Genomic DNA, 24,009 nt, shown 5'->3' with positions numbered 1-24,009 from the left:
TAACAACCCCCCATGCTGAATTTGGCTGGACAGAAGGAGCCCTGTGAGTCTGAGCTGGTGTGCAGGTTGCTGTTGGGGCACACCCGGGCCCTGCTGCAGTAACCTCTCAGGGTAACTGTTGAGTGTTTTACAGAGAAGCTGTGGGCAGACCCCTCGTGTTGGAGCAGACTGTTTGAGGGTGATTTTGGCAGGGCTTGCCTTCAGTGGGAGGGGACAGAGCAGCCTCTCTGCTCAGGCTCTGGTCAGCAGTGATGGGGCATGGCAGGGCTGCTCCAAGGTGAGGTGAGCCCAGCTCTGCAGGGCTTTGGCTGCAGAGCCATGACATCAGCTCTGCTCCCCTGATCCATGTGGGAAATGCCCACGGCATCCCAGAGCCCGTGTGCTGCCATGCTTCAAGTGTCCTGACCTCACTGCAGGTTTCTTTTCCCTCCTCACCCTTCCCTCTCCCTTTACTTGCTGACACCTCCCTGACTGCCCGGGCTCCTGCCTTGCTGGGATGTTTTCTTACCAGAGCCAGCCTGTCCTGTGGGAGCTGGGCTGCCTGCAGAGCAGGAACAGCCTGGAGCTCTTCTGCACTGAGGAGAGGTTTGCTGGGCATGGCTGGGTGGAGAGCTGGGCACCTTTGGGAGCGGTGGGGGTGCAGCCAGAGGCAGGGAGGACCAGGCGAGCAGATGCCCTGGATGGCACCCAGAGGTTCCCAGCAGGTCTTCTCTGGTGTCTCTCTGGGGATGTATAATCACAGACCTGGAAACCAGACTCAGACTAATCCTGTGCACAGTGCAGAGGATGCTCTGCAGCAGCTTGGCTGGGTGACAGCAGACACCCGGGGTGTGAGAGAGCACAGGCAGGGGACAGTTCCCACCCTGGCTGTGCTCCTGGCAGGGGACTTGCAGGGCCTCAAATCTGACTTCTCCAGGGAGAAGAGTGTAACACTCGGTGATCTGCTCCTATTTTTGTTCAGAGCCAGAAATCAAAGTCCAGAGCTGTGCTCCTCCAGCCAGAATCACTGAAAGGCACTTGCTGTTGTTTTAGGGCCAATATTTAACTTGTGCCTGCCATGAGGAATGCCTGTTAGACTCCAAATATTTGCCTTAAGGAGGAAGTTTGAGGGAAGAATGTCCAGTGCTGGCAGGGAAGCAGAGGGGTTCAGGAAAGCAGCTGAAGTCTCTGTAGGTGCAGGTCGGTGTGGAACAGCCTGTGCTCCCTCCGGCAGGGCCCGGGCAGGTCCGAGGTGGCTCTGGCTGAGCCGCGGCGCAGGAGCGGCCGGGAGGAAATGTTTGTGTGCTCCGGCGCTGGAGCACTGGGTGTGTCTGCTCCCACAGCCCCGGGCCGGCGCTGCCAAGGGGATTTAAAGGCATAGGGTTGGAGCTGCTCTCTGGCTGGGGCCGGGGTGGGCAGCTGGGCTGAACTTCCCGATAAAAGCAGCTTATCAGGAAAGAAATGCTCTGCTGCTTTTGCTTTCACTGTGGTCTGTGGTGGCCAGGGTTTCATTAGCTGTGAAATCCTCTGCAGTGGATCCTGCTAATGGCAGGATTTCCCATTCCCTGGACCTGCCTGATAAGGTGCTCGTGGCTTCTCCTGCCCCTCTCACCTTTCAGTGCAGTCCTTCACCTTGCTGTGTGATCCTTCTCTCAGTGTGCCCCAAACAGCATCCTGGAAAAGCCTGTTGGGGTGTTTGCTGCTGCTGGGCAGTGTTGAGCTTGTCCCACGTTTCTGGGAGAGCAGCTGAATGGGGCTGTTGTGCTGGGATGCTGGTGGTGTGTGTCAAAACTGAGGTCAGGATATGGCTGTGGTGTGTGAGAACACGGTGAGGGAGAGGAGCCCGAGCCTCTTCCCCGCTCCTCTGGCAGGGCAGGCAGCCCCTCTCTGCAGGCAGGGCAGGTTAGCAGTTCTGGGTCTGCATGGGAAGTCAGGGCTTCCTCAGCTCCATGGTAACCCTCTGCCCTGACTTGTTGTGCTCTGTGCTGTTGATTGGATGCTTTTGGCCATGCTTGGCTGTTTAATGCCTGGAGACAGAGAGAACATGTTTCCTCTTGAAGCAAAACCAAAGGCACGCAGCTGTTTGCAGGGGGAAGGCTGTGCCTGGGCTCCTGTGGGCAGAGTTAGGCCCAGCTCTGAAAGGCTGAGCTCTTCCTTGTGCCAGTGTAGCACAGGCTTGCAGGCAGCCCTTGGGCCCAGCCCGAGGCTGTGCCAGGGAGAGCCAAGTCCCTCTGGCTCTTTGGTGCTGGGGAAGCAAAGTCCAAGCCCCACCTAGCTTGGGGGCTGGTGGGATGCTGGAGTTCAGGGGGCAGCAGAGGTGGCACAGGACGATGGCAGACTGACTTCTCCATTTGCATGTTCAGTGGGCACCTGGTGCCCTCTGTGGTGTGGGGGTAACTGGGTCATGTCCACCCAACCCAGAGGTCTGGCAGTGTCTGCAGAACCACAGAACCATTTGGGTTGGAAAAGACCTCCAGGATCATGGAGTCCAACCTGTGGCCAATGCCCACCTTGTCACCCGGCCCAGAGCACTGAGTGCCACGTCCAGATCTTCCTTAAACACCTCCAGGGATGGGGACTCCCCACCTCCCTGGGCCCCTCTGGATGTGTTCCCAGTTGGAAAGGCTGCAGAGAAGCTCAGTCCCTCTGAGCACCCACGTACAGGGCTGGCCGTGGGTGGGCACCCAGCAGCACTGGGCAGCTGTGGGAAGCCTTGGCCCCTTTCCCTGATGAGTGTTGGTGGGTTTGGGCCCACAAATTGGCTGCTTAATGAACGAGGGAGCCAGGGGAGCTGTGTCCTGTCTGCGGGGGCTGGAAGAGGTGGTGTGAACTAGAAACATGAGTAATTAACTCAAAAAAAAGGAGAGGGTTTGGGTTTTGGATGGAAGTATGTACTAGACAAGGGTGAACGTGTGTTGGCTGGGGTTTCTGGGACAAATCAGGGAAGTGAGAGCCCAGAAATGAGGGAGAAAGGACAGTTTGTTCATGCAAAGTAATGTTCCAGGTATTAATAGCAGCAAGATGAAATGGGTCCTCCTTGGGGGGTGTATCCTGCATGGTCCTTCACTGGGATGATCCCTCTGACTCTACAAATTAAGCCCTTTGTGTGGGACCCAGAGAAGCAGGGAAGGGAAGGAGAGGAACCAGTGTGGTCTGAGAGGATCTGCCTGTTTGAGAGAGAGTCTTTTGGGTGAACCCCTTGGAAGTTTCCTTTCCCACTCCACAGCACCACCTTTGCAGCTGTGCCCAGTCCTGTGGTGTTCCTGTTTCAGTCCTGGCTTCCTCATCCCATGCAAAAAAATGCACACAGGTGAGGGGATGAGGGAGGATGAGAAACAATCTCTGGAACGTGCCTTTCTGCTGTGGAGAGACTGGTGACAAACCAGAGTCCTTAATCCACAAAGCTGTTCCAGTGCTTAATAGAGGGTTGTGAGGCTGATCCTCTACGTGAGGGATGGAGCAGTGAAAGGATTCTGAACAGCTTGTGGCATGACCAGGAACGGGATGGAGGTCTCTGGTCCCTCTGCTCTGAAGCTTATCCCACCCCAGCAGACTGGGGTGCTTGTCCAGGCCTTAGGAATTTGCCCCAGTTAGTTGGGAATAGCCCTTCTCTACCCCCCATTTTATTTCTGAGCTCAGGGATGCTTCCCTTCCCTGTCTGTGAAGCAAGCAGGTCTCTTCCATACCTTTGAGAGGTTGCAAGGAAAACCTTAATGGATTGAGCTGCTTGGTCCTGAAATGGAGGGGTGGGAAGGCAAACACCTCCTGGATCGCTCACTGCTCCCCTGAAGGTGCTGCTGATGCTCACACGTAAGCTGAGGGATGTTGTCGTGCCACAGAGCTTCCCTGTGCCCCAGTTACTCTGCAGGGAAGAGGAATTGCATGGTGCTGCTCTTGTCTCCTCCTGGTCTGGGCCGTGGGTCCTGCCCGTGGCTCTGGAATGCTGTCCCTGGGGGGGTGGAGAGCTGGGAGCCAGGGTGGCAGCGAGTTGGCTCCCGTGTGACTGCAGCAGGGAAGTGGTTCTGGCGTCTCAGCACGAGGGGTTTGACAGCTCTTTTGGGAGAGGTTTCCCTGTGAGCCCCCCTGGATGCTTACCCTTCCCTCCCCCTCTCCTTCCCCTCCCAAATTCGTGAAGTTTGGCAGTCACTTGAAGGGAAATGTGTGGGGCTTTGAGCAGCCTGAGGAGGAAAGCAGAGGGGGGAATGTGGGACAGCTCAGCTTGGCAGAGCTGCAGTTCTGCCACCCAGAAATGGAAACAGCCCTTGTCACCAGTGGGAATGACACCCCTCCCACCCACCCTGCTCCGGGCTCTGCAGAGAAAAGGGCCTGCTCTGGAGTGAAGGAACTGGGCTGGGACAGAGCAGAGCTGGTGGTGTTCCCCCCTCCATGTGACCATAGGGGAGGTGGGGAAGTTGCAATTAACTGTAGGTTGGTGATAGAAGGGATAACTGGATCCAGGCAGCCCTTTTTCCTGTGCCTTGCCTTGCAAAAGGCCACCCCAGATCTGGCAGTGCAGCTGCTTCCTAACCTGGTTCTGTCAGGAGGATATGGGCTAAGGGAAAAAAAGATCCTACTACTGAAAGTGTTTGTGCCAACCCAGATCCCGCTGACAGAAAAGGGGCTGGTAATGATACCCATGACAGGAGGCCAGGCAGATCTCTGCAGAGTGACAGTCCCCAGATGGCTGAGGAGGGGGAACCCTGCTGTCACACGCAGCTCCTCGTCTGGGCACTCAGGCCTTTGGCAGCCAGGCTGGAATGGCTCCCAACCCACTGAGTTTAGTCCTTGTGGGTCCGTTTCCCCCTTCAAACTGTGCCTGGGATGTGAGTGGCTTGTTAGAAACCCCTTTCAGAGTGCTCAGCTTGCCCTCATTTCCCTCTCCCAAATCCTGAAGGTGGGAGATGAAACTGTGGTTTTCATTCCTGCAGTGCTGTGTGTTGGCTCTGCCTCTCCCTGCCCTGGTCCCCAGGCAGGGTGGGGAAGGAGCCCTGTTGTTTGAGGTGCTGGGCAAATCTGTTACAGCCATTGTCCATGAGAAGTGATCACAGAATGGCAAAATTAGTTAGGTTGGAAAAGACCTCTGAGACCTTCGAATCCAACCTGTGACTGATGCCCACCTTGTCACCCAGCCCAGAGCACTGAGTGCCACTTGCAGTCATTCCTTGGACACCTCCAGGGATGGGGACTCCACCACCTCCCTGGGCAGCCTGTTCCAGTGTTTTACAACCCTTTCTGTGAAGAAATTCCTCCTGATGTCCAGCCTGTGTTGCTGAAGGTGACAGGGAAAAGCTGTCTGGTTTCCCAAAGCCTCCTAGGTGGGCTCCAGGTCTCCTGGCAGGAGCTGGTTGCCTTGCCACACAGAATTCCCACCTGGAGCTGCCAGACCAATGGGCAGCACTTTCTCCTGGCTTAGGCTGCAGTGCTGAGCTTTTGGGTACCCTGGGAGTGCTCCCAGTGCCTGCCTGGCTCTGCACGGGGTTCTCTGGGTGGTGCAGCACAGCTCACCCTCCCTCCCTTTCCCACAGCACTGCCTGATGAGAGCCCTGGAGCAGCAGAGCAGGGAGGGAGCAGGAGATAAATGTAAGCTGGTGTCCCTCTGTATGCCCTGACAGAAGGACAGTGACTCCTGAGGGGTGGTGGCTGCCCAGGGCGGCACTGGTGAGGAGGAGGAGGAGGAAGGCACTGGCTGCAGGCGTGTGCTCCATTCCCCTGCTGGAAACATGAACCAGGAGACAAACCTGAAACCAGTGTGGTAATTGCTGGGCCAGGCCTCTGACCTGCTCCTGGGGCTGTGCTGTACTGCCCTGTGCCCAGTTCCTGCCCTGCCCAGCTTACTGCCCTGTCCAGACAAGGCACCTGTGCTCAGGTGACCTCAGAGGGCACAGCAGCCTCTGGGGACTGGGCTGTTCTCCCACTGCCCTCTGGGTGACTGTGGCAGGGATGTGCCTCAGTCCCCTCTTCCTAATGACCCCTCCATGGTGACACACTGAGCCAGCTGCTGCGAGGAGCTGGGGGGCATTGGTCCTTTGGATCAGCTGTGTGGAAAGCCCTTGGAGCTGTGGCTGGGGACAGGAAGATAAGATGGCTAATGCTGCTGCTTGGATTGTTTCCCAGCTTGCTGGGAGGGAAGGAGGTGTGTGTCCAGCCCTGGGAGCCATATGGTGTGGATGCCAGCCCAGAGCAGTGGCTGGGATCTCCTTTGGGGTGTCCCACCCAGTGTGACAGTGTCAGGGTGTCAGGTACAGACGTTGAAACAGCAGCAGCCACACCTGGAATCATCCAGATCCCTCTGGTGGGATGGAGGGGGTTTGCTCACGTGTGGCTGCTTGGAAAGCTGGGGTTCAGAGGAGACAAGACAGTCTGCTGGGGACATGCAGAGGGACTCCAGCTTGGGCAGCAGGGATGTCCTGCCCTCCAGAGATGGTGGCTTCCAGAGGAGTGAACATCACCTGCTGTTGGAGCAGGTTTGTGCCCCGGCACAGGAACTGTCAGGCCGGTGCAATGTGCTGATGGTTTGCCTCAGGCTCCTTGTCTGTCCTGCTGTGCCAGGATCCCCTGTGCCCTGCACACGAGGGGCTGTGCCAGGATCCCCTGTGCCCTGCACACGAGGGGCTGTGCCAGGATCCCCCTGTGCCCTGCACACAAGGGGCTGTGCCAGGATCCCCCTGTGCCCTGCACACGAGGGGCTGTGCCAGGATCCCCCTGTGCCCTGCACACGAGGGGCTGTGCCAGGATCCCCCTGTGCCCTGCACACGAGGGGCTGTGCCAGGATCCCCCTGTGCCCTGCACACGAGGGGCTGTGCCAGGATCCCCCTGTGCCCTGCACACGAGGGGCTGTGCCAGGATCCCCCTGCTCCCCATGGAGCTCATGCACGAGAAGGATGTGCAAAGGGTGAGTGGAGGGAGTTTCTTTGCTCATTCTGTGGCTGCTCAGAGACTGCAGGGAGGGGAAATGGAACCACTGCTGATGCTCTGCTAAACTTTGATCTCCTGCTCCCTGGAAGTTGGGAGCGAGCGGGGATACTGCGGGTTGTTCATCCATTTGTGTTGTGGGGACACCCTTGGTGTGAGTGTCTGAGGGCAGCAGGCTGTTCCCAGTCTCCTGCTCCTGAGGTTATTTAGGAGCCCATCCAAAGGCTGTGAGGAGAAAGAAGTCCTGAGTGTGTCACTGTGTTGCCTCACGCTGTGGGGAGGTGAGTGCCAGGCTCGCCCATGCTGGTGTCCAAGTTCCTCTGCAGGGAAGAAATCTCTTCCAGGTAGATGAAAGGTTTTCAGACCCAGCTTGGCCTTGAGGGAGGAAAGGAAGGGAAGGGAGACATCCAGGGATTTGCCTTTGTTACAAGAAAGGGGTTGGGAAATGTCCCTTTTACTTTGGAGAACAAATATTGAGCCCCTTGTCCTGGCTACAGCTGATCCCTCGCAAGGCCAGAAGGAAGCTCATGTGGAATTCAAGGCCGTGGGATCTCTCGGGACATCCTCAAAAGGGTCATGTTCTTCCTCTGCTCTCCTGTCTCTCTCACCACTTGACAGCCCTCCCTGTGAGACCCTGCCTGGATGGCTCCATCTTCCCGTGTCCTCTGCTCCCTGTTGCTGTTCCTGGGGCTGTGGTTCGTGCTCTGGAAGCAGAGCTGTGAGGAGCTCTCCCACCAGGACCTCTCCCACCAGGACCTCTCCCACATTGGGGGACATCTCACTCCACCACGTGCTCTGACTCATGAGCACCAAAACGCCTCTGCCTGGGCTCCCTCTGGAGCCTCATCCTGCCGTGACAAGGCCTGGATCATCCTGTGGGCAGTGTCCCCATGGATCATCCTTGCTCTCTGGGTGAGAGCTGCTCTTGCCCTTCCCATCCCTGGGAATTGATAAGGGAATTGAGGAAGGAGTTGATAAAGCTCTCTCAGCAGGGCTACACTGGTGGCTGAGGGGCTTGTGACTTGTGACAAGGGGTGCAGATGGCACTGCAGCCCTCCTGGGTCACCTTGTGAGGGTTGCTGCTGTCACATCCTGCCTCATTTCTCTCCTCAGGGGCCTGTGGTTGCACAAACAGGAGGATGTTTTTTGCTGTAGGTCCTTCTCGCTGGGCTGCAGAGCCAGGACCGTGGGCCCTGCTCTGCCCTCAGTGGGTGCAGAGAGCACTGTGTGTGCACAGCACCGTGTGTGTGAGGAGGCTTTGTGATGGACTGGCCCTGTGGGGATGGCTGGGCTGTCCCAGGGCTGCCAGAGCAGGACACCTTCCCATGTCCCTGCTCTGGTGGGAAGAGCTGATAGCACAGGCTGGGATTCAGAGCCCTGCAGGAGTTTGCTGTTTGAACCATCTGTGTGCTGATGTTTCAATACAGCTGTGCTCTCCTGCACAACTGCAAACTCAGGGAGGGAAGGAGGACCCTGAGGCTTAACAATAAGCCATGCAGGGCAGCCTAGATGCCAGGCTGGGAAATAGGCCCATCACAGTGGATTGGGAAGCAGAGGGTCTCCTGCCCAAAGCAGGCACTGCCCTGCCCCGTGAGGTGTGGTGGCAGTGCCAGCCGTGTGGTGCTCTCCGTGGGTCACTGTGGCCACTGGCTCCAGGAGATGCTGGGCAGGGGGCTCAGGATCAGCTCTGGGATGGGCACACCGTGCCCTGGCAGCTGCTGCAGCGTCCCCCTCTCTGCTTTTCTGGGCCATTGGGGTGTTCCTCAGGTGTTTCTTCTGTGTCTGTACCTGCTGTTCCTCTGGGCTGGCTGTCAAATCCTCTTGCAGCAGGTTGTCCCTAAGCCTTGTCCTTCAGCTGGGCAGGTCCTGCAGCCTGTGCCCTCTGCAGAGAGGGCAGCTCTCAGCTGCAGAGCCAAGGTGCAGCACACCTCTGGGTGCAGTGGAGGCAGGCAGAGATCCTTCCCCTGTTTATCTGGGAAGCAATGGCAGCTCCTCTTCCACATCCATTCCCGGGACGTGCATTAAGATCCCTTATCAAGGGGAAGGCGAGCAGCACTTCATCTTGTTTTTATGAAAAGTGTTGGCTTTTGAGGGCATGGGGGTATTCAGGGACAGGGCTGGGGAAGTGCTGTGCTGGTAGAGATGGTCTTAACCTTATTTCAGGCTGCAGCAGCACAGGAGGAGGTGTTCCAGCCTCGGATGGGAGATGTGAAATGGAAGTTGGTTGTTCCCAGCTGCTGGGTGAAAATTTTCTATTTGTCTAGAAGTGTTTTTTTCACCACGGCCTGGGGACTGCAAAGCTGGCTGTGAGCTCTGGAGAGGGGAGGGAAGGAGGTGGAAGGGGAGCTTGCCTGCTCAGAAACCTGACATCTGAAGGCAGTGCATTCCTGCCTGGTTCCTGGAGCGTGGCCCGGCACAGGGACCGTCACAGCCGGGCTGTGCTCTGGGTTACAGTGAATCTGTGTGTCTGTGACACAAGTAGGATCATCCCTTCCACAGAAGAGCTTTGCAGGGGGGTCCCACTGCTGCCACCTGAACCGGCATAGTTACCTGAAGTTAAACCTGCTCTCAGAACTCGTGTGGTGCTGGGGAAGGATGGAGAGGACCCAGCAGTGCCTGTTCCAGACATGCTCGTGCAGCTCCCACTCCTCACCTACAGGCACTGCTTGGCTTTCACCAGCCAGCTGGATCCACATGGTCCTGCAGGCCAGGCAGATGCCTGGAGCACATCTGGATCTGCCCCTGTTTGGCCTCCCAGGGCAGTAAAAGGGTGGCTGAGTTGTCAAGGGGGTTTTCCCCACAGCTGAAGCAAAGCTGGTGCCAAGGCTCAGTGTGCGGTGGCAGAGGTTGAAGGACAGGTAGGGCCCCCAAGGTGCTGTGGGCTCTGGCTCTGCAGTCTGTGCCCAGCAGCTGTGTGAGCAGGAGCTCTCCTTGGGCTCCTCTGTTTCCCAGGGCACAGATGTGACTCAGGGGTTTGGGATACAGGCAGTCCTTTGGATCCCTGCTTGCAGACAGAGCCTCTTTCACGAGGAGTTACCAGGCGTGAAAGCAAACCCCAGGTGTTGCAGGAGGTGAGCGTGAGGGACCTGCCCCTTCCCAGCGTGTCAGTCAGGTCTGGCTGGATTGTTCTGCTCCAAAACATCTCGGGTTCAGTGTTGGCTGTGCAGCTGAGTGTTCACCTTTATGCTCTGGGCACGAGTGGATTAAACAGCAGTGTTGGATCTTGACCTTTGCAGGCTCTCTCCAGAGATGAGCATGTTTGTGACAATGAAATCCGTGTAAGAACTGGGCAGGATGGGCCTGGCTGGAAAAGAGGCAGGTTCTGCTCTTACCTTGGTAAAGGTGGAAGGGGGAACAGGAGAGGTGGAGGGCATGGGCCTGGTGAACAGCTTTTTGCTGGCCGACTGCTGTGGGCTTTTGGAAGGCAGCTGGTTCCTTTGCAGCCCAGCCTTGCAGCAGCAGCATGGATTTAATTAGGATCCGGTGTCTCTCTGGAGCTTGGGGATGTATTGTGTTGTTTGACTGGAAAACCCTCTGGCAGAGCCCCCAGACCGTGCGAGGGGCTGGCGGTGGCCGAGCCCGTGAGTGGAGTCAGGGACTGAGCATGGGATGATGACATTCCCACCTGAATCCAGCTCCTGCCGTGGCGAGCGGGGGCTCGAAAGGCAACGTCATATCTTGGCTGGTGGCTGCCTGTGTCCCACGGAAACGCTGGAGCAGATGGGAAGGGATGGAGCCCCGGGAGCTGGACTCTGCTGCTTGTCCTTTTAAGGTCTCCCAGCCAGAGCAGAGACTCGCCTTTGTCCGCAGTGAACTTCCTCTCCCCCAGTGCTCCCAACCCTGGGTTAGCAAAACCGAAACCACCCCAGCATCTCTGCGGGCTTGTTCTGTGCTGAGCTCTTGAGAGGTGGCAGATTCTGCTCAGCTGCTCAGAAGGAGGTTTCCTGCTCTGGTCACCTGTCTGTCACCTGTACCCTTCCTCTTAGGGAAGAGCAAAGCCAGTTGCAGTTCCCCAGACAGAGGTAGTGAGCGGGGACACCAGAGTGACACTGGCACAGGCACTGGGGCTGGAGGTGGGTCACTTGCTCACCTTGCCTGTTTCCAGCTGTGTGTGCCAGAACCTCTCCTGGCCCAGCAGCCCCAAAAACGGCTGTTGCTGGTTGTGGAGAAGGGACACAGGAGTGGGAGATGCTGGTGACATCCCAGCAGTGGGATGGCAGGGCTGGTTGGGAAGGGCAGTCAGGCATTAACTGCTCCCTGACTCCTCCTGCCAGCAGGGTTGTGCACTCCCACCACCCCACGGTGGTTTGGTGTCGCTGCCGTGTCCGTGCGGTGTGGATCTGGCATGGCAACCGTGGGAATGGCTCCCAAGGTGGACACAGCTCAAGAAGTGGGAGGTGGCTGCCCTGGGGCTTCACTGGGCACAATCATGTGTCAGAAAAGGTGTAAATCAAAGCACAGAGCCCTTTTGTGGGTCTGTAGGGTCAGCCAGGAAGCTGCTGCCCTTCAAGGCATCTCTGGTGGAGCTTCAGTGTGTTTTCTGGTCATGAATCCTGTAGCTGGAAGTTTAAATTTGTGGCTGATGGGCCCCAAAAGGCAAATTTACTCTCTTAGGCACTTGGTTCATGGATGGGTTTGTATAACTTGGGCTGGGTGTGTTATTTCCAGTCTAGGTTTCAGATCTGCTCTTGTTTTAGCATGTGTGTATTTACTGGTATTATTTTTCCTAGAGAAGTATTTTCAGCTTTTTGCTGGGTTCCTGTGCTGCAGCTGAAATTTCCATCGTGGTATTTCCAGCTCCTTGGTAGAGCACAGTTAATATTTTCCATCCAGGTGTAACTGCCTTGGATGGAGATCCAAGGAAAAGAGTGAAATCCTGCAATGGGCTGGGAGCAAACTGGCAGCTCACAGGGGTGGAAATGCTTCGGGAGGTTTTCTTTGTGGCTGCTCTTACCAAGAGATTTAGGAGGTGCCTGTTGACTCTGCAGGCTGGTTTGTGTTCAAAAGCAGGAGGATCCGGGTTGTTCTGGGTTTGGTTGTTGAGATCTGGGTTGTTCTGGGTTTGGATGTTGAGATCTGGGTTGTTCTGGGTTTGGATGTTGAGATCTGGGTTGTTCTGGGTTTGGATGTTGAGGATCTGGATTGTTCTGGGTTTGGATGTTCAGGATTGGGTTGTTCTGGGTTTGGATGTTGAGGTCTGGGTTGTTCTGGGTTTGGATGTTAAGGATTGGGTTGTTCTGGGTTTGGATGTTGAGATCTGGGTTGTTCTGGGTTTGGATGTTAAGGATTGGGTTGTTCTGGGTTTGGTTGTTGAGGTCTGGGTTGTTCTGGGTTTGGATTGCCAAAAGCACATTGATTCCATTTCTTCTCATATGAGCAGGGAGCAAACGTGGTCCCATTCCTTGGGAATGGAGGTGAAAGAGGGTTAAAGGGTTAAAGCAGGGCCTGGTTCCTCCTTAGGTGTTTTAGGGTGCAAAAGAATTCCTGCTGACCTGCTGCTGGGCAGCTGATGCTGTGCACACACATCCCTGCGGGCTGGGCAGGGATTCTCTTTGTCCCCCCTGAGCTGTGGTGTGAGTGGTGAGACTTCAGGGTGAGGTTCCTGCAGGTCCAGGGGTGTTGTGGCACGTGGCTTGTACAGCCCTTCCAGGCTCATCCCAAAAGGAGGAAATTGTTTGGTTTAAAATCCCACTGGTGCAGGGAATTTGCCCCGTCACATGATTTCCCACCAGCTCCTCTGTGGTGCCTTCTGGTTCCAAACTAAAAACTGGTGTTTGCCCCCTTTTCTACTTCTTGTCTAGTTCCATTTTGTTCAGAGAACAGTTTCAGTTTTGCTTCCACTCCCCTTGGGGGCCCTTGGCTCAGCAGACACACCCAGCAGGAGGATGGGGTGGTTGGGCACTGCCAGGAGTGGGGCTGCACTTCGAGGAACAGCTGAGATCTTGCATTTAAAGCAGGTCGATGGTTTTGAATGTCCTTTAAAGTTCTCACTGAGTCATTGCTGGGTTTGTGTTGTGAGAAGGAGGTGTGGGTGAGACTCCTGAGGTGGGAAGGACTGCCCTGCAGCAGAAGCATTTCCCTGCTGCCATGGTGGAACCCTGCCCTTCTCGTCATTACAGGGGGGATGATGTGGCACAGACCTTTAAAAAAAATACTGAAAATTCCTAGTAATCCGTTAAAAAAACCATAGCTGGGACCAGAGGCTGGGAGAAAATATCTTTGGAACAATTTGCAGCTTGGCTTGTTGTAGGTTAAGAGCTGACCAGAGTTCTCAGCATCTCAAAAATCTCCTGGGGAAGGGAATAACCAGTAACAAGAGAACACTTCTAATTTAGAAAATTTAATAGGCATGAGAGCTGGAAGAGGAAGAAGAATCCATCTTCTTCACAGCACAGCTTAACTCTGGGGAGAAACCAAATGCTTTATTATTTTGTTCATGATTTTTATTTTTTTTTTTTTAATCCTGGTGGTTTTGTGATTTGGATGTTTTTTTGGATGTGGTTGAGAGCTGTGGGGAAATAACCCTTCCCTGGGTGTAACCCTGAGGTGTTGGGGCTGCACGTGGGAAAAGCTTCAGTGTCTGGCAGAGGCTCGGCACGATCCTGAAGTCGTTTGTGTTTGCTCTGTGTTAACTCTGTGGCTGGAGGTGGTTTTGGATTGGGGTGCTGAGGGCTGTGTTAGCTGTGTCTGTCCCTGAGGGAGGGCACAGCCAGGCTGGAGGTGCCAGGAGTGCCCTGTGCCCCTGCCCCGGGGGCGGGTGGAGTCCTCTCCTCTCCCCTCCCCGACTGTGTTCTCAGCAAAGAGCTGGGAAGGGAGGGGAGGTTTGGAACAAGGATGCTGGGATCATGTTGGATTAAAAGCTTTGCTGCTACAGTTTAGGGGTTTTGTGGGTTGGTTGTTTCTGGTGGTTTTTTTTAACTCTGAACACCAGAAGAAATCGTGATAGAAACATAAGCTTTGGCTTTATTCTTTCCCTCTTTTCAAGAAACAGCTTGGATGGGAAAAAAACCTCGTGTTTTGGACAAACTGCCCATGCAGATTTGTTGATTGTAAATATTGTGGGGCCAAAGTGAAACCCCGCTGAGGGGGCGAAGCAGCCAGCACTGTTCTGAGTGGAAGGGGAACTGTGCTTCAGACACTCCTGGAGCAGTGGCCATGGTGACAGGACTGTGTCTGTGGTGTCACCGATGACTCAGCCCGGTGGCACCGCACAGATGAGCTGTGTCTGTGTTTGGGGGCTGAGGGATGCAGAGGGTTGTGAGCAAGTGGTTGGGGAGATGGGCTGTCGGGCTTTGGCTGCTCTCTGGGACCACACAGGCCTGATGTGGGGATCCAGACAGGACACTGTGAATCATGGATATTCCCTGCCAGTGGGCCCCTGTCCCTGTGTGTGTGCAGGGCTGGTGGGTGGATTTCCTGGGATGCTGTTCCTCTCTGCTGGGGGAATTCCTTCAGTCAGTCGCTGGGTTCTTGCCTCTGGAGGTGGGGAGGGATTGCTGGGCTCTCAGCACCGTTCAAGAGCCAGACATCTCTTCAGGGACTCAGACGGACGAGCCCGATGCAGGGGAGTTGTTCTCCCAGTGTGAGGGCCGGGATGTGAAGGGCCAGGGAGCCAGCACATGCCCAGGTCACCAGGGAGGTGGTGGCAGAGCCAAGAGCTCTCAGATCCCTGGAGCTGAGCTGCGAGGCTGCCCCGGCTCTCGGGACGCGCTGCACGTTCCGCGCGGGCTCCCGGCGGCTCTGCATCAGCAGTTAAGTAACAAACTATTTAACAAGAGCTTCCTGTTGTGCTGACACCAACACCAACCTACAAAGGAGGAGAGGGAGTAAACAGAGCTGTGCTGGCTCCAGGCTCGCTGGGAGCTGGAAAAGCGCTGGAGATGGGGAGGAGGCCGGGGAGCCGTCGCTGCTGAACCCGACCTGCCGGGTCAGGAATGATGTTCTTGTGGCCGCAGTCAGCAGAAGCTGCTGGGAAAGTGGCTGCTTCCAGGACTGCCTCGTGTTTAAGGGAATTTCTGGGACGGATAAAGGCCCCTTCAGCCCTGCCCTGCTGCTCCAACTCCTCCACAAGGGCTGTTGTTGGTGAGATGCAGCTGCTCCTCCATCCTGACAGGGTGGGCACAGCCCTGCCGTGAGATGCTCCCATCCAGAAACTCCCTTCTCCACCAGGTTCCTGGAGCTCCTCGGTCAGAGCCCTCTTTTCTTGAGGTATGGGGGGAGGAAATGGGGTCAGAACAAGCCAGTCTGCCTTTGCCATAAGGAATGTTGTGCAGCCCCAGTAGGTTTGCTTGGCTCTCCCATGGCTGGAGGTCCGAGGTGGAGGGAGCTCCAAGTGCTGCCTCTCCATGCACAAGGGATACTTCTCTGTGCAGGGCCCGGGATGAGTTTTCTCCAACCAGCACATCCCATGGATGTGTCCCAGCCTCTCCAGCATGTCAGCTGTGGGAAGGAGCTGATGGTGAGCTGCTGTGCCTGGCTCAGAGGAGAAGTGTGTGTCCAAGGGTGAAGGAAGCTCAGGAAATCCCTCTGGAACCTGTTGGATCACCACAGCCCAGCAGCAAAAGCAGGGAGAGAAGCTCATGCTTCCAGCTTACAATTTTCCTGTTGCCCAAGCAAAGGTTGCTGTGAACTGCCCAAGTCCAAGTCTTGGAAGGACTCCTTGTTTAAAACAACAAAGACCCTCCCACCAGTTGTCTTGTTTCCTCAAAAAACCCCAAACCCTCAGCAAGTTTGCCCAACAACACCCAGGTGTGTGGTGTGGGAAGGAATGGGGCATCCAGAGGGTCCTGGCCAGGCTGGGATCGTGAGACCCTCAGGAAGTTCAACAAGACCAAGTGCAAGGTCCTGCACATGGGTCGGGGCAATCCCAAGCACAGATCCAGGCTGGATAAAAATGGATTGAGGGCAGCCCTGCAGAGAAGGACTTGGGGGTGCTGGTGGATGAGAAGTGTGCAGTGACCCAGCCATGTGTGCTGGCAGCTGGCCTGGCTGTGCCATTCCAGGGCTCCCCTGGGAAGCCTGGTGAGCCTTTCCGTGGCCCCTCATTTTGGGAAAGCTCTGGGTGGTGGCCCAGCTTTCCCTGTTCCATCAGGAGCGGGGCTGGCTGTCAGCACTGCAGCCTGAACTCAGGTACAGACTGTTTAACTGCAGCCCCTCGCAGGCATCCTCTGGGGCTGTCTGCAGCTCCACTCTGAAGAGGTTTTAAGACTGTGCTTTGTTTTAAGACTTTTGATCTCCCCTGGAAGCTCAGACTTCATGGCCTCCTCAACTTCTGAAATTTATTGGGATTTGGTTCCAGCTGTGTAAGGCCACCGGTTGCTTTTTGGTCTGGATTTCTGCACTGGGAGCCAGCTGATGGGTCATCCTTTGGGACATCAGGGTATTTGGGATTATTTTTAGCCTGTCATTGGCAGTGATCTGCACTTGGAGCTGCGGAGTGTCAGGGGCTTTTCTCTTTTGTGCTCTCGAGAAGCTTTCCTTTCCCTTTCATCTGGATGCAGCTGTGTTTCCCTGCGCAGAGTACGGAGGGAAACCAGCTCCAAGGAGCCATCCCAAGGGTTTGTGGGGATCAGGAGCAGCACTGGCCCAGCCAGGGCTGCCCCAGGACACCCTGCTCTGCTCTGAGAAGCACCACGGACCTGCTCCCTGACCTTCCCCAGCCACTTCCCTGCTCCAGCCGCTATTTTTTCCTCTCCTCCTTCCCCTCTTTTGTCTCGCCCCGTTTAGCTGTAACCTCCTTCAGGCAGGAACATGGTGTGTGTACAAAGGGCCCAGAACAATGTGCCCCAGATGGTTTGTACAAGTCCCTCCTCGGCAGCCACCGAGGTTTCACTCCTCAGGAAAGGAATCTTTAAAAATGCAGGTTTTCAGCGTTTTAGACTCGCAGATTTGGGCAGGAACTTCCCGAGCCTTGATATTTTGGTCCAAGTCACTGGTCTGAGACAAGGGGTAGCACTAGAATTGCAGCCTTTTCTTCTTTTAAGAAAAAAAAAAAAAAACAACCAACAACTCCTCCCAGCCCCCAATCCATTTTTCTCACCTTCCTGTCTGCGGGGAAAAGCTTGTAAATGTGACTGGAGCAGCCCTGAACTGCTCAAAACCAGATGGCAAAGAAAAAGAACACAATATTTCAACAAAAACCCCCTCTTTGGGTTTCCGAAGGGGGGGTGGGTTTTCCCCCTTTATGGCGCTTGCAGTGTTTCTGAGGTTCTGTTTTGGGGGATGCTGAAGCCACTTGCCTGCAGTTTGTTTCCCTTGCAGGATCCTGGCTCAGAGCACTGGCCCTGCAAACACCCCAGGGCAGTGCTTATTTGCTTTAAGACCACAGCTTGCTTTGGAATTTCTTCTGCCAAACTTCAGGCCAATTCAGGGTTTGTTTTTTTTTCCTTATTCGTCCCCCTCCCTTCCAAAGAGAGAAGCAAGTTTTCTTAGTCTCATCTTGCATCAGATTTGATCCCAGGCCAAAAAATCCAGCGTAGAAGGTGCTTTCCTGAGGCTGCTTTGCCTCGGTCTGACCTTCTGCGTGAGGATTCCTGTGCAAAAGGAATGATGTGACATCAGTGTTATCTGGGGCATCTTCCCCGTGGGGGAGGACGGGGCAGGTCTGGGTCCCCAGTGCTCATCCAGAGGCTGCTGTGTTTTAACAAACACAGGTTTTGTTTGCTCCAGAGCTCTTGGGAGTCCTCGGATTTTCCCAAAAGTTCCTGTTTGTAATTAAGTTGCTCTCAGTTTTAAAGGCCAGAGATCCCTTTATGGCACGGGGTGGAAAACCTGAGCAGTCACTGACACCGCACAGAGGTGGGTCCTGCTTTTGTCCCGAGGTCCGGGGAGCCACTGTGTCTCCTTGGGATGTTAAAATAGATTCCTCCCAGCCCTTGGCTCATCCGTGGGGAGGCTGGTGGGCTGAGGGTGAGGGAGCATCACTTGCGGGGGACTGACTCACTCGGATGCGGTTCAGGGACTTCCTGCCGCTCTCTCCGCTGGATTTGGGGAAGGGGGGATTGCAGGGTGGGGGTCTGGGCTGTGGCCTTGCTGGATGTTAACCTTGCCCAGCTGCCTCAAGCCGGGCTTTGGAGCCAGGCCCTTCCAGGAGGGCTGTTCCCAGGGCCGGGCTGGCTCTGAGCAGGAGCAGAGTGGTTAGTGTGGGCCGGGGGAGGACAGCACAGCCCCCGGAGCTGCAGCAAACAGGGCTGAACTCTGCCCTTCTGTCTCCCCCCATTGTCTGACATTCCCCGCAGAGGCCGGCCCGGAACTCTTCAAAGGAAATAATCCCAGCGCCGGAGCTCCCGGGGCTCTGCCTGTGCAAACAGTCTGGGCCTGGAATCCCCCAGGGCTGAGCTCAAGGGTCGGATCCAAAGCCCGAACTCCGGGCTGTGCATCCCCGGCTGCCTCCCCTGCCGTGGGGAGAGGGTGACCCCGGGATGGGGGGGCAGAGCCGGCTCTGGGAGCGGGGAGCTGGCTGGGAATGGCTCCCGGTGTCCCTCTGGAAGGCTGGCCGAGGTGGGAGAGGCCTGAGGGCACCGCCGAGTGCCGAACCCGGGCGGAAATCCTTGGGGGAGCGAAGAATGAGCAGGATGTCACGTGCGGGGCCGAGCGCGCCCGGCCGGGGCAGAACAAAGCCAGGGGAGCCCCGCTCCTGCCGCTCCCACCCCGCTTCCTGCTGGCACGGGCTGGGAGCCGCGGGAGGGGGAAGGGAACGGCAGGGCAGGAGCTGGCCCACCTTCGGGGCGGCTGGAGGGCTCTGCCTGCCTGTGTCCCTCTGCTGGGGTGTGCGGGGGGCAGCAGGGTGGTCCCCAGGTGGGACTGCTGTGCTCTGGGATGCTCCAGAGGTGTTGGCGTGTGTGGGAAGGGACGGGGCTCCCGTCCCACATGATGGCCCTGTTCCCCTACCCATGGACAGGCGGGTCCCATGGATGGGCTCTGTGGTCCCAGCACTCTGCCCCTTCAGAGCCTGCAGCTGCAGCCCCTCCTGGAGAGGGTGGTGGGCCCTGAGGAGGATTTGGTGTCAGGAGAGGGCTGGGAATGGGGGGCAGCCCCAGGGAGCAGCTCTCATGGACCCTCACACGCCCAGTCCCTCCCCCTGCTGAGCTCTGGCTTTGGTGTCTTCTCCCCCCCCATTTCCCCCACGCACCCTTTAGCACAAGAAGCTTTTTTTTTTGTTTTTAGTAGCTATTGAGAGCCAGTAAAAAGTTTTAGAGGGTTTGGCCAAGCATCAGCATGCTCATTTCCTGGAGCTGACACTGGAGGGGCGGGGGTTTGCTTGGATAACCCCCGGGGTTAACGTGAGGCTGAGGCACTGGGGGCTCTTGGGGGGCATCGTGGGGGCTTTTAGTGGCATCACACGAGCCTGGAGAGGAGCAGAGGAAGGTGGTGAGGGAGAGAGTGGGGCTGGGAGGGAGGACAAGGAGGGGTGGGAGGCTGCCAGGGGTCAAGCTGGGAGCAAAAGCAAAGCTGGTGAACAGTGTGGGGGGTAATGGGGACGTGGGGGGGGGTCTGTGTCTCTCTCAGTGCCCTCCCAGTGTGTGCCCACCACCTGCTTGATCCCCTCCATGTTTAGCTTCCTGACCATCCTTCCTGCCTCCCACACGGGCATCCCTGCGAGGAGGGACCTGTCCTGCCCCCAGGCAGCTCCTGTGGGAGTCCTGGAGGGAGTGGGGAGAGCTCAGCTTCCCTTTGGGAACCCCAGCTCTGGAATGAGCAAGGGGCTGCACAGGGGTGTGTGTGTGCAGAGCCAGTGTCGTGGAATCATGGAATATTTGGCTTGGAAAGGACCTTTAAAGGTCCCCTCGTCCAAGCCCTGCCCTGAGCAGAGCTGTGCACAGGAGAAGGAGCTCCCTGGTTTGGGGGGCTGAGCTGGGTGCTCCCTGTTTGTGGGGAATCCCACTGGCAGCACAGGGCTTCCCACCAGCCTCCCTGGGAAGGCACCCAGCCCTGAGGCAGGGGAGGTGCTGCACCCCTGGGCACACAAGCTCCCAGGGCCATCGGGTGCTCGGGGTGAGTGTCACACTGGTGTCTGCCCAGGTGGCTGCCAGCAGCCCAAACATCCAGGTTGGTTGGTGAGAGCAGAGGAGGAGGCAGCAAGGGAGACCAGGAGCTCTCCAGGGAAGGGGGCAGGGTGTTAGGAAGTCCTGGGTTCCTATTTGCCCCAGCCTGTTGGGTCCCAGAGTGTCGTGGGAGCCCCGAGCATGGTCATTCCACAGAAACCCGCTGCATCCTGGGCAGGGTCACTGGCAGGAAGGTCCCAGCCCACCACAGCAGGGCTGGTGCTGGGGGGAAGTGCTCTGACTCAGCTTGTCCTGGCCTCTGGACCCACAGGGACCCTCCCAGCCAGGTGAACATCCTCTTTTCCCTTCCTGGGAAGTCCCAGGCCTGACGTGGGCCCCATAACATAGATTTACATGTGTCCTCTGCTCCTGGGGGCTCCTGCAGTCCCTGGCCTGGAGGGCCTTGGCTGCTGCCTCCAAAGGTCTCCAAACAGCCCCTGCCCATGGGGACATTGTTGTCCCCACACCACTCCCAACTGGCTCTGACAGGAGATGATCATCAAGCATTTCACCTCCAACCATGGCCAGGCTTTCATTTCTTTATTTATGGGCACCAGGCACTTTGTGATGGTCCTGATACCTACCCCAGCTCCTCCCACCCCACGGCTGTGGCACTGTCGTCGGTGTGGGAATTTTCCGTGGTGCTGGAGGGGCTCTGCAGAGCTGGGGGCAGGAGCCTGGAGCCCACAACCCTCTCTCTGTTGCCCTCAGCCTCCTCATAGTAACTGTTCTCCCTCTCCTTTTCCCCAGCTGGGAGCCCGAGGAGCCACGCTGGGAGGACCCTCTCCACAGGATGTTCTCTCCACCAAAGACCTCCCTGTGAGCGGCGATGATGACAGTCCCGGCGGGACCTCGGGAAGCACTAACATTTCAGTAGCCCTGCACCCTTGGGTGGCCGCCTTCCCCTCCCTCTCCGCCCCCCGCCCTCCCTCCGCCCCCCGGGATGGTGTATTAACCAAGAAGAGCCCTGCTTCTGTCCTCCTCGCCCACCCATTTTCGGCAGCTCTGGGATTTGTATGGCAGCAGCGTAACCGTGGAGAGGCCGGGGTATCACAAACTTATGGATTTTGATAAGAGAGGAGGGAAAGGGGAGCTGGAGGAAGGTAAAAGGATGTCCAAGACAGGTGGAGGAAGGAGCAGTCATGGAGGCCGGGGCGCTGGAACCAACTCGGGAGTGCTGATGGTGGGTCCCAACTTCCGCGTCGGCAAGAAGATCGGATGCGGCAACTTCGGGGAGCTCCGTCTAGGTGAGAAGGGTTGTCCTTGTCCTCCCTGTGTCCGCCTGTGCTGGCATTGCCCTGGCACCCACCTCCTGGGCTGGCGGTGGGAGGAGCTGGCACAGGCCCTGGGGTGTTGGTGGGCTGAGGCACTGCCCGTGGCAGGCAGCCCGTGCTCCTGCAGGGGTTCCTCCTTCACACTGTGCCTGATCTCCAAGGCCCAGCCCAGCCCAAAGCACTGACCACAGAGGTGCTCCCCGTCTCCTCCCTGTGCCTGTGGCCCTCTGGGTTTGTCAGGGAGAGTGTTGTGGTTCAGCCCTGGCTGTGGGAAGTGGTGGTGGCCCACACAGGTCTGGGTGTCCCCCCAAATCCAGGAGCACTCCACAAGGAATGTTTCGGGGAATACCACTGTGTGCTCACCAAATCTCACCCTGCTCGTGCCCAGGGTGGTGCCCTCCCACTGTGCCCAGGAGAGGGGATGTGGGGGTCTGAGGGTGTTCACTGTGCTGGGACAAACCTTGGGGAGGAGGGTCAGTGTTTTATCCTGGGTGAATTCTCCAGTTGTTGCAACTGGGTGGGAGACCCTCCTAAAACTCTACGCAGGGCAGAGGAAGGGAGGAATGAAACCCAAGCACCTTCTGTGGTCATTTCCATTTTGAACCAAGTTTATCAGGAAACTCCTCAAGCAAACACCAGCTCGGAGGGTGGGGAGGTTGCTCCTCTCCCACGACTGGGAATGTCCCAGGAGGCTTTCAGCGAGCTGTTAACCCTTCACTTGGCATCAGGCAGCTGGGAGAGGCCTGGCAGTGCCAGGCACCACTGCTCAGCATGGCCTGGGTGTCTCCAGGAATGCACACTGGATGTGTGGATGGAGTCCCTGCCAGCCAGAGCCTTGTCCTTGGCTGTGAGTGCTTTGGGAAGGGGCTTGTTCCCTGGGAAGAGGGAGCCTGTGACAGCCACAGGCCTTGTTGCTCCGTGGTAGTTTAAGCAGGGCCTTGCCAAGCCGAGCTCTGAGCTAAACCTGCCCTGCCTGTGCTCCCCAGGCGGGCTCTGGGCGTGCAGGAGCAGCCCTGGCTGGGCTGGGGCGAGTCCCCCCCTCGCTGTGCTGCCCAGGGGGAGTTCATGGCAGCTCTCCCCAGTGGGACAGACTGGCTGGTGCCAGGCTGACCCGTCCTGTCCCCGAACTTCCCGATGGGATCACCCGTAATTGCAGAGCTGGGGAAAATGCCCTCTTTAACATCCAGCCAGGCAGTTCCATGTTCCACACAGCAGCGTCTGTCTCTCCTGGTGTTGTGAGGAGCTCTGAGCCTTCCTCCAGACCTCATGGAAGGCTTGTGGAAGGAGAAGTGTTTGGGAATTTTGCTGCTCCTTTCAGTTCCTGGGTGGGTCTGGACGCTCTGCTGCTGGTGCCTCCCTGCATGGTTGGTAGGGAAGGGGGGGATCGAGGGCTCTGAGCCCTGCAGGGTCTACTTGTGTCCTTCCACCTCTTTTTCCCTGCTTGCCAGTGAGCATCTCACAGTGGATGTGTGGATCTGAGCTCTCTTCCAGGATCCTGCTCTGGGCAGGAGTCTGGAGCTGTGGCTGTTGCTTTGTGACCCCCACCTTGGCCTCCCCCATTTTCACTGAGAGGACACAAGTCCCACAGGGATCTGAGGGATGTCTGTGGAACTGGCAGTTGTGCTGCTCTGAGCAGAGCCACTGCAGGGCCCTGGGAGCAGTTGGGCTGGGCTTGCTCCTGGCTGGAGGGACGAGCAGGGAGCTCTTCCCCCAGGCACCGCAGCGGTCGATCTCACAGCGAGGGTTTGTCCTTGCCACCAGCAAGAGAAGCTTCCAGTCTCTTCACGTGGTCTCCCTGCCCTGGCACACTCTGCAGGGCCTGACCATAATGTGGTACAGCCTGAGCACAGGATCTCATCACGGCAGGGGAAGCCACAGCTATGTGGCCTTTCTCCTAAAATCACATCTCCCTTCCGTAGGTGTGCCTCCTCCTGCAGCAGGGCTCAGGAATGCTCCCAGGGCTTCACAGGGAGTAGGGATTCCTCCAGCTGCAGATGAATGGTGAGGGACCAGAGGGATCCTGCTGTGAAGTGGTGGCATGAGCAGGGATGCTGTTGCTGGGCACTCAGTTCTCCCCTGGGAATGGAGGATTCAGTCCTCAGGGCAGGCTGGGTGTAGGGGCCAAACTGTAGCTCAGTGTTGAAAAGGTCCCAGATCTTCTCTGAACTTTTTCCTTCCTTACCAAAAACCAGGAGATCTTGCAAAAACATGCATGGAGGTGACTGCTGCAGCTCCCAGCAGTGGGGGTGGAGGAAGGGGATGTTGTCTTCCTAAAACAAGGTACCACTTTGCCCAATTTCACCACCACCCTGAGAGGCACGTGGTGATCTGTCCTTATGGTGCCTCAGCTCAGCTGCCCAGTCGAGTCAGGTGTCCTCCCAGGCACAGAGGTGTCCAAAATCAAAAGTGATTTGTTTAAAGATTAAATATTAAAAAAAAAAAAAAAAAAGTGGCATAAGGCATTTGTGGGGAGCCAGAAGGGGAATGACGTGTGCGGGAGTTGTGGCTGCCAGGGCTGTGCTGTGGATCCTGCCTCTCCACGTTCCTACTGGCCTTGGCAGCCTGGGCAAGGCACAGACGTGGTGCCAGTCCCTGTCCCAGTGCAGCAGCACTGCTGGCCAGTTCCTCACTGGAGCAGCACGGCTGGAGAGCTGGGCTGGGGGCTGCAGTGGGGGGGCTGCCCCAGCCCTCTGGGACAGGGGGACAGGTTTAGGTCGTGCAGCTGCTGAGTCCTGTTCCCTGCTGATGTCCTTGTGCTTCACCCCGAGCTGCTGTGGTCCCTGTCAGCCTCCAGCTGTGGT

The 24,009-nt window shown here is 57.0% G+C and overlaps 2 protein-coding genes across 6 annotated transcripts in view; both read left to right on the top strand.

Annotated features, from left to right (window-relative positions):
- The window catches only part of LOC135403322 (nuclear receptor ROR-beta-like), a 121,938-nt gene that overhangs the window by 50,281 nt on the left and 47,648 nt on the right, over positions 1-24,009 (top strand). The gene's annotated exons all lie outside the window — the stretch shown is intronic.
- Positions 1-24,009, top strand: part of CSNK1G2 (casein kinase 1 gamma 2) — a 42,048-nt gene that overhangs the window by 5,793 nt on the left and 12,246 nt on the right. For 2 of the 3 annotated variants that reach the window (XM_064637008.1, XM_064637007.1), the window contains exon 2: positions 20,685-21,181. In XM_064637008.1, the coding sequence (XP_064493078.1) occupies positions 20,995-21,181 (187 nt within the window). In that variant the 5' untranslated portion in view covers positions 20,685-20,994. Of the gene's footprint in view, positions 1-20,684; positions 21,182-23,186; positions 23,210-24,009 lie in introns of those variants that run through there. The other variant, XM_064637009.1, reaches the window with a different exon arrangement.

The sequence above is a fragment of the Pseudopipra pipra genome, chromosome 27, assembly GCF_036250125.1.
Source record: "Pseudopipra pipra isolate bDixPip1 chromosome 27, bDixPip1.hap1, whole genome shotgun sequence".
In the NCBI taxonomy this organism is placed as follows: Eukaryota; Metazoa; Chordata; class Aves; order Passeriformes; family Pipridae; genus Pseudopipra; species Pseudopipra pipra.
The sequence above is the reverse complement of the archived record's forward strand: the minus strand, read 5'-3'. Positions and strand labels throughout refer to the sequence as shown.